At 38.4% G+C, this 8,978-nt stretch overlaps 1 protein-coding gene across 1 annotated transcript in view; it reads right to left on the reverse strand.

Annotated features, from left to right (window-relative positions):
• The window catches only part of atp6v0a2b (ATPase H+ transporting V0 subunit a2b), a 16,754-nt gene that overhangs the window by 2,714 nt on the left and 5,062 nt on the right, over positions 1-8,978 (reverse strand). The window contains exons 6-18 of the mRNA XM_020602544.1: positions 8,175-8,301; positions 6,790-6,872; positions 6,567-6,660; positions 5,734-5,946; positions 5,071-5,221; positions 4,329-4,468; positions 4,094-4,251; positions 3,842-3,914; positions 1,326-1,444; positions 1,012-1,222; positions 740-859; positions 504-623; positions 250-367 (exon numbers count right to left, since the gene is read on the reverse strand). Coding sequence (XP_020458200.1) covers positions 250-367; positions 504-623; positions 740-859; positions 1,012-1,222; positions 1,326-1,444; positions 3,842-3,914; positions 4,094-4,251; positions 4,329-4,468; positions 5,071-5,221; positions 5,734-5,946; positions 6,567-6,660; positions 6,790-6,872; positions 8,175-8,301 — 1,727 coding nt within the window. The remainder of the gene's footprint in view (positions 1-249; positions 368-503; positions 624-739; positions 860-1,011; positions 1,223-1,325; positions 1,445-3,841; positions 3,915-4,093; positions 4,252-4,328; positions 4,469-5,070; positions 5,222-5,733; positions 5,947-6,566; positions 6,661-6,789; positions 6,873-8,174; positions 8,302-8,978) is intronic.

Genomic DNA, 8,978 nt, shown 5'->3' on the forward strand with positions numbered 1-8,978 from the left:
ATTGCATGATACTCCTGCAAGGCTGTGCATGGCTTAAAGTGTGCATGCTGCTTACAACTGTGCATTATAGAAAATGTTACATACTCTATAAGTGAACAAAGGAACACATACAGTGGCACAGTGAAGTACTTATTTGATTTGGAACAAAAGCAGTGTTACCCAACATTTTATAAATTCTCTTTGTGTTCTTGTAAAGTTTGAAGGAGGAACAAACTGCTTTTGTAATATACTACAAAGCATCATACTCACGGGCATGTGCCAGGCTCAAAGCCCAGAGTCTTAGGTAGGAGGCTGTGTTGGAGATGCAACCCAGGCAGTACTCTATAGTGTGGATAGCCTGATGCAGTAACTCATCTGCAAAGTCAAACTATTACAATGACAAAAAAAACAAAAACAAAAAACAAAAACAGCATTAGTGACAGAAAAGTAAAACATTACAACGGCTGCTTATAGTGAGATTGGAGATAAATTGGTTAATAGTTCCGTTGCTTTGCTGTGCTGACCTCATCTGTCTGGTCCTCTCCAGTAGTGGAGAAATCACTGTGACTGCTGCCCTCCTCCATGCTATGAGCCCTCATCAGGGAGAGCCCCTCTTCACTGTTACGCCGCACACGCTCATATCCCTGAAAACACACAGAGAAACTTAATATGATTTGCAAATATTTACAGTTAATTTAAACAGATGTTTTTCGACAGCTATGCACACAATCACAGGCAAACATGCATTTCAGACCCTCACCCTGTACATTCTGAGGTGGTGACTTCCATTGTGAAGCCAATAAAGGTATACAGGTTTCCCCAGGAGTAAGACAGGCACTGAGAGGACAGCAATGACCACCAGAAACACCTGCATGCCAGCCTGGGAAAAGCATAACAAGACTGCATTATATTGTTATGACGTGTGTCAGTGACATTTGCAGTGCGTTTTAATTATTAGCTTTAACCTACTCAGTATGAATGGAGACACATGTTAAACTGTAGCAGGAAGCCAGCATTACATTAGCCTCTCACCTGTCCTGGGTAGAGGCGCGGCACTGTATCCCCCTGCAGGAGGAACATGTTTATGAAGTGGATGAGTATGCTTGGGGCCTCTCTGGAGTTCTTAGAAGAGAAGACCAACCACTTGTAGAATATCATGAACACCAGGTAGCCAAAGAGACATAGCAGGAACAGGAGCTCAGGGATAAACACCAAATACAGGTTGTGCTTCTTCCTAGAGTACCTTTTTTTTTTTTTGGACCAAACCAAGGAAGATTACTGAAAGGATAACATCTAACATTAAACACTTTACGAATTTTAAAAATTACTAATAAACTGGTACTTACAAGTAATTATAAGCGCTGAGAATGACCCCGAAGCTCATGTGTACGATGCCTAGTATCACTGACATCTTCATCTTATAAGAGTTCAAAAACGTAAGGCGGTTGGTTGCTAAGTTCCAGATCTTTACAATGGAAAGAAGACACACAGTATTTTACAACGGGTAGTTTCGACTGGTAAAAGATGAACTACTACAGTTTGCTACACTGAAAGTAAAGGGGCTGAATAATTTTGCACGCCCAATTTTTCAGTTTTTTATTTGTTAAAAAAGTTTGAAATATCCAATAAATTTCGTTCCACTTCATGATTGTGTCCCACTTGTTGTTGATTCTTCACAAAAAATTACAGTTTTATATCTTTATGTTTGAAGCCTGAAATGTGGCAAAAGGTCGCAAAGTTCAAGGGGGCCGAATACTTTCGCAAGGCACTGTATAAGGAACAGCTAGCTGTTTTTTTCCCCATTGCTTAACCTATGCAAGGATGGCATCACTATCCATATTGGTGGCAGACTTGATTGCTGCTGCACATCAATAGCTGTTTCATTGGCCTTAAACTAATACAGTTTTATAACAATCAGATTAAAATATTACAGGTCGAAAAAGAATGTTGCACTAGTCTCAACACACAGGTGAATATGCTAATCAGTTCCACACAGTGATGTATAAAGACTAAACTGCACCAGCCTCTTGACTGGTATTAGCCAATACCCTGAGTTTGGAAATCAGTTAACTATAGATAAAAAGGCATGAGGGTGCATCTTTAGCTCTTCACCTTGAATTCTCTGCATAAAACACTCTTGCATAATTGCTAATTTAGAAATACGTTGCCTGGTGAGAATCTGAAGTGATATGCCATTTCTGTCATTTCAAGCTGCATTAACTAAAACTTAGCACTAATTTGGATAATTCAAGCAAAAAAAAAAAAAAAAACTGTCAGGATGTGCCATCTCCCTGCTGTATTAAACCTCCTCAACCCCAACCCACTCTGCTATCTTCTGTTTATTTTTCTCCCTCTGTGGCCACTGTTGTTAAAATCCGCACCACACTTCTTTTACACTCTATAAGATGCATTTTTCAAAGCAGTATGGCTCATTTCAAAGATGGACCGTGGAGGCTCCCTGTGCATGTACAACCCAGGATGGGAGTGGACCTATTAGATCCAAGAGGCCGCGTTCTGCAGCACAGAAAGAGTGCGACAAAGAGTGAGGCAAAACCAGGGTTAACACTGGTTTGGCTTGTTGGAGATGGAGAGCCTTAAAAGCATCTTAAGGACTAAAATGTGATGCAGATGTGACTTTCTTCCTGCTAGATGCGCAAATACTATAGCTGGCTAACGTGTATATGTCAGCATCATTAGCAAGCTAACATTAGCTTCTCAGTGTTGTACGTTTATATTGAGTTATCCAGGTAGGCATTTGGAGTCTTTTAAACTGATTGCTATGTTAGTGTTTTGTTGTCCAACCAGCAGAAATTTCTCTCATTTCCCAACTCATGGTTACCTAATAACATTATGTGTGTCAAGTATATAACATTGAACACGACACGATAGTGGCCAAAACATTAGTACTGTATCAATATTACTGCAAAAAAAAAACATTCCTCTGAATACCGTAATTTCCGGACTATAAGCCATACCCACTAAATTTAAGACGAAAAACATTTTGTACGTAGCCGCAGGTGTCCACGTTGAACACGACACGATAGTGGCCAAAACATTAGTACTGTATCAATATTACTGCAAAAAAAAAACATTCCTCTGAATACCGTAATTTCCGGACTATAAGCCATACCCACTAAATTTAAGACGAAAAACATTTTGTACGTAGCCGCAGGTGTCCACGTTGTAACATGAGATATTTCGACAGCCAGGTCGATCGCCTGTAACTTGAAAGCTGCATCATATGCATTTCGTCATGTGTTTTCCATGATGAGGGTGTGTGCATGAAGTGAAAAAAGTAGCGGCTTATAGTCCGGAAATTATGGTAATTTACTTGTGTTACTGCAATGTCACTAAAAACAACGGGCTCTACATTTCGTACGCGTTAGTTTTGGATCCAGTTATTACTGCTGAGCTACTACCGAGCCTGTCTTTGTGGCGTCTCTGTAGCTACCACAAATGACATTGTTTCACAGACAAGGCAGGAGGGGTAAAGAGGAGCAGAAGCAGAAGAGGTGGAGTTACTGCTTGAGTTTCTTTTGACTCCACTAGTTCTCCAATGGTCAAAAGTTAAAGGGTGAAAGTTAGTTAGCCACTTTAAAAAAAGCAACTAAGTTCTAACTAGCTAAGGTCATCACTGTTCTTGTGGAAACAGGAAAGTATTCAGCATTTTTTTTTTTTTTTGCTGTTTTCAACTATTATGTACACACACACAAAAACATGTTTGTGTTATGTCAGTATGTGTAACTTCAAGTCCACCTCATAGTAGCATAATACATTTCAGAGTGCTTTTTGATGTGATTGTATGATAAATGATATTTAAAACCTCCACAACAATGAGAAGACAAGAATATTCTCTACTCACTGGGTCAATTCCCACAGGGTACGGCCCTTTGAAAACTCCAGGAACATTCGGATCCAGGGTAAGAGAACTACCCCTGTAGGCACATATTAAACCACCGGTGTGTTAACTCAATTGTAATGACAAAAATTCCATCAACTTAATGTTGTATCTTCAAACATGTATAATATATTGCTTATTTAAGTTCTTAACAGTGAAAATAATACTTCTGCACTTCTGAGCACTGTAACAATGTCCTTGTCATGATGAACTCACGTCCACATCCCTGAACTGAACATGGCGCTCACATTCCATCCAGAGCCAAAGATGTTAAGGGACTTTGAGAAACAGTCATTGTATATCAGGCCAGTGTAGATGGAGAACAAGCCCATCATCAGGATGATATAACGCCCCTCAAAGAATGTGTTCCAGATCTGCATGTATACGTCAAAATGCTTAGGCGCACTTCAGACACTGCTATATGCCACTGCAGCATTCATTACTCACTCACCTCATTCCTGGTATTTTTAAGCTTGCGGTTGTTCTCATGCCGCACCATCCAGAAAGCAAACAGAGCCATGATAATGCCATGACCCAGGTCCCCAAACATCACAGCAAACAGGAATGGGAAAGTGATGATTGTAAAAGGAGCTAAAATGAGTGGGAGAAGAAACGTAAAAAATCTTTATATACTGGGGCATTAAAAATAAAGATATCAAAAGGATCTAGGAACAACATGACATAAAAACAACAACAAAACTAAATTTTAATTGACAAGTTAACGTAAGTTGAAACAGAAAAGGATAGTACATAAATAAATTGAAACTAGTTAAGCTGAATGACATGTACAATCATTAGAGAAAGGATTTTAACATAAAGAGATCACTTGAAGCAGTTGCCCTTCACATAGCCTGTTAAAAAAACAGACTTGAGTTTCAATGTCACCCATTTTCTGCATCACCTCATTTCAGGAATAGATTTTGGTTACATTATGCACATGGAGTATTACAGAATTAGAATAAATCAATATTTTCTGATTTTTGTGACTTATTCTTCAAAGACTGTCGTGCACCACATGCATGGCACAACTCTGTGCCACAAGATTTTCTGAAGTCTCCAAACTGAGGCATAAAGGCTTTGGCCCAATCACATTTCATATTTGGAGCACCATTCGATGTTCAATATGTGAACATACAGTGAGAAAAAAACAAAACAAAACAAACAATCACAGAAAGACAAAGGGTCCCACGCACCAGGATTAATCTCCCTGTAACTTCCCACTCCATAGGCATCCACAATGTTCTGGAAGCCGGAGGAAAATTTGTTGGTCCTTATCAGGGTGGGCGGAGTGTTGCTGGTGGGGATACAATTGACAAAAGAAGGAACTGTCGCCCCGCTTTTTCTCTGAAATTTGTCAAGTCAAAATGTCAACATGTTAGCAGGAACTAATTTCTGCATAATGTCTCGAAACATCTCATTATTCTGCATAAAGAAGACAGCAACAGAAATCCAAAAGCATTTAAACATGAAAAAATACAGCAACTATAATGCCCCTGGACAGATGGATAACTGATCCCAAGGGATGGTTATGGTTCAGTAGTTTTGGCATAATATAAACAGAGAGCCTACTGTGGTGAAATGATAAATAACCTTCTGCAAGTATATTTATTTCCATTAGTGTGTCTTTGTATTTCTTTATCCAAACTGGATTCTGGCCTTTTACTACCCACACTAAACTCAACTGTTTCTTAAACTAAAAAGGACAAAATAAAAGCAGTGCCTCATACAGTACTTGCTTTGATGATAACAATACCACAATTCATGAAGAAACTGCACTAGTTAAATAAAGAAAAAAAGGAAAGCCTGCAGTGAGGCCAAAGTCAGAAACAAAGCAACTCTGTTAGGAGTTTCCTCACCGAGCCTTCGTCTAGAGCCTTCCTCAGGATGGGAATGTCATTGACAGGACACCACACCTCAGCAATCAAACACTTGTTGGTAACATCAAAACTACACAAGTTCAGAATATAGTAGATGGCTTTCATCTTCTTGACCTGGATGACCCAGGTGTAGACAGACTCTGAAGCCTTAATCAGGACCTGTTTCAGGTAGTCCTCTGTCCTGTGAAGTACCTGGACACAAAACGGTGTGCACACCGTGTTAAAATATATTCAAGACTTTTAAAAAGGTTATATAGTTTATGAATGGAACATTAAAAAAGAAACACATTTACATGATAAAACAAGAGGCATGTGTCTGAGAATAAGATAGAAACTCATAAAGTAGACAAGAGCAGCGGTGGAGGGGATGAAAACCAGCACGTACGAAAAAGAGGGAGAGAAAAAAAAAAAAAAAGTTCAACTTTCAGCCGAGGCCTAATGCTGATCGCATGTTGCAGGCCCCCTGCAATTCACAGTGGGTTAAAGCTACCAAATGATTCACGCTGCATTGGCCCAGACAGAAAGTCAGCTGACTTTATAAGCACCAGTACTGACTCCCCAGAAAGGCCAACTGGGTTAATCTTATAGAAAATATAAGAAGCATTTAATTATGCCCTTTAGTTCTCTGTTCTTTGACCAAAATACTGGTTTAAAGGAGAAAATGTTACATGTTAGATATCTAGTTTGTATTTTAACAGGGAGATGATAAACAATTTAAAAGTAAAGCTATGGTGAGTGACAAACAGAATACCTTTTCTATCACTAATTAAACATCTGCATAATTAGATGCTTTAAGAAGATGCGAGACATACTGTGTGCAGGTCCTGAATGCGAGTTCTTAGTCCTTCCACAACATCGCTCCTCTCCTCATTGCTACTGGGATAGGGATACAGGTGACAGTGGTAGCTACAGAGGGAAAAGGTAAGGAAAGGAAAAGGTTATTCACAGCTCAAGGGGAAAAAAGGAAAACAAGCCTAAACAAATAGATATCAGGTTTTTTCTGCAATTATTAGTATATAACTGTAGAATAATTACCAATCACATATCTTCTTCACTTTCTGGCCAATTTGATCTCCCCAGTAAGAGATTAGGAACACCACACTTTTGGTAGGTTCACCCTGCGACAATGAAAATAAGAGGAAATGTCATATCAATGATAAGATTTAGATGGCCCACTGATGATAGAAACAGAAGAGTCATTTGGGTCCCATAGTAGGTTTTTTAAGTGATGCCTCTTCTTTCTGTTCAAAAACAGCACAGAAAAAAAAGTGCACATTTAATTTTGTTTGTAAAATCTTCTTCTTCTTCTTCTTCTTCTTCCTTCAGCTGTTCCCGTCAGGGGTCGCCACAGCGAATAACCTGTTTCCAGAATCAAACTCTTTATTTACCAGTAGTGCTTCAAACTTTATTCTTGACCCTGGAAATAGCAAGTGAAAAGCACTTTCTCTTTGAAAAAGCAAGACAATCTGTATTTTTTTGTTTTTGCTTTATTGCAAGCCTCCTCTTTTCATGCCATTCAGCAATGTGTTAACATTGCTTGGAAATTTTCTATCAGTGAAAGCTTGTCCTGACATTCCACTAGCAACTGGTTGCAGTCCTGCATGCCTGCGATCAGGCCAAGCAGAGGAAATGAATAAGTAGATTAAAGCTGTCACTCAGTATGATTAGACAATATCACAGCACTCACTGTTTATGAGGAGAACAACAGACTTCACGACAGCAAAAACACTTAGTTTGTTTCCAATTTTTCCTTTTTGTCTTTTGCAGTGCTCTACAACATTCTGTACTCTGTAATGTTTCTTAACAAGCTCCACTATGGCAACAATGCACAAACAAAATATTTAACACTGTGCACCATGTAATAATCAAGAAAATGGGATTTGTTTCCCCCCCATTATGTTAAACTGCTGTTGGAGCAGAAATAGCTAACATGCTGAAAATATTAAATGTGTTGGAATATTTTATATTTTACAAATATTTGTATTAAGAACTAAATTATGGTTCTTTGCAAAGTTATGGCATTGAACAAGGCACAAAACAAGGATTTATGAGTATTAACTTATGGTTTCCAATGTTTTAAACTAATTTTAATTTTAACTACAACAATTATGAAATGAAGAACAAAGATTCATCCTACAAAAGTTATTATAATGTGCAGACACAGAAGTCAGTTTTTTTTATGTGTTATTTATTACAGTTGAGTTACAGCAAATTAATCAAGGAATCAGTGTTGTTAACTTGTACCAAATTACCTTGCATTTAAACCAGAACCTGTTATAGGAGATACAGAAATTCATGCAAATGTTTCTTCAGCCTGCCACGCTGATATTTTAGTCTCACAATTTAATGTAGGGAAGATGTAACAGAACTAATTCGACATTAATGCCAATTGTGAAAAAAGTTTGCTTTGAGAGACTTACCGTGTCAGGGTCATCCATATACTCCTCGACCTCAGCATAGCTGAGGATGGTGTAGCCTTTACATACTCTCCAAAGCATTCGCTCAAAGGCCTGAATCTTCGCCCTCTGAATAAGCCCAGAGATGAAACTACAAGAGAATGAGGAGAATATTCACAAACTAACATGTAAATATACGTACAGTATGTGCATGTGTGAAAGGGATAAAAAAAAAAAAAAAAAACCCTCTTTCAGCTTCAAAATATCCAAATGATTAACATTCCCAAATCAGTGGTTGTCTGGGTAAATTTATTTGGGAAATAAGGATGAGAGAAACTGTGTGTTCATGAGCAAACATCTTTTTCAACATACAGTGGGTACGGAAAGTATTCAGACCCCCTTAAATTTTTCACACTTTGTTATATTGCAGCCATATGCTAAAATCATTTAAGTTCATTTTTTCCCTCATTAATGTACACACAGCACCCCATATTGACAGAAAAACACTGAATGTTTGACATTTTTGCAGATTTATTAAAAAAGAAAAACTGAAATATCACATGGTCATAAGTATTCAGACCCTTTGCTGTGACACTCATATATTTAACTTAGGTGCTGTCCATTTCTGCTGATCATCCCTGAGATGGTTCTACACCTTCATTTGAGTCCAGCTGTGTTTGATTATACTGATTGAACGTGATTAGGAAAGCCACACACCTGTCTATATAAGACCCTACAGCTCACACTGCATGTCAGAGCAAATGAGAATCATGAGGTCAAAGGAACTGCCTGAAGAGCTCAGAGACAGAACTGTGGCAAGGCACAGAT

This window comes from Monopterus albus, unplaced genomic scaffold (genome assembly GCF_001952655.1).
Source record: "Monopterus albus unplaced genomic scaffold, M_albus_1.0 scaffold56.1, whole genome shotgun sequence".
NCBI classification, from domain to species: domain Eukaryota; kingdom Metazoa; phylum Chordata; class Actinopteri; order Synbranchiformes; family Synbranchidae; genus Monopterus; species Monopterus albus.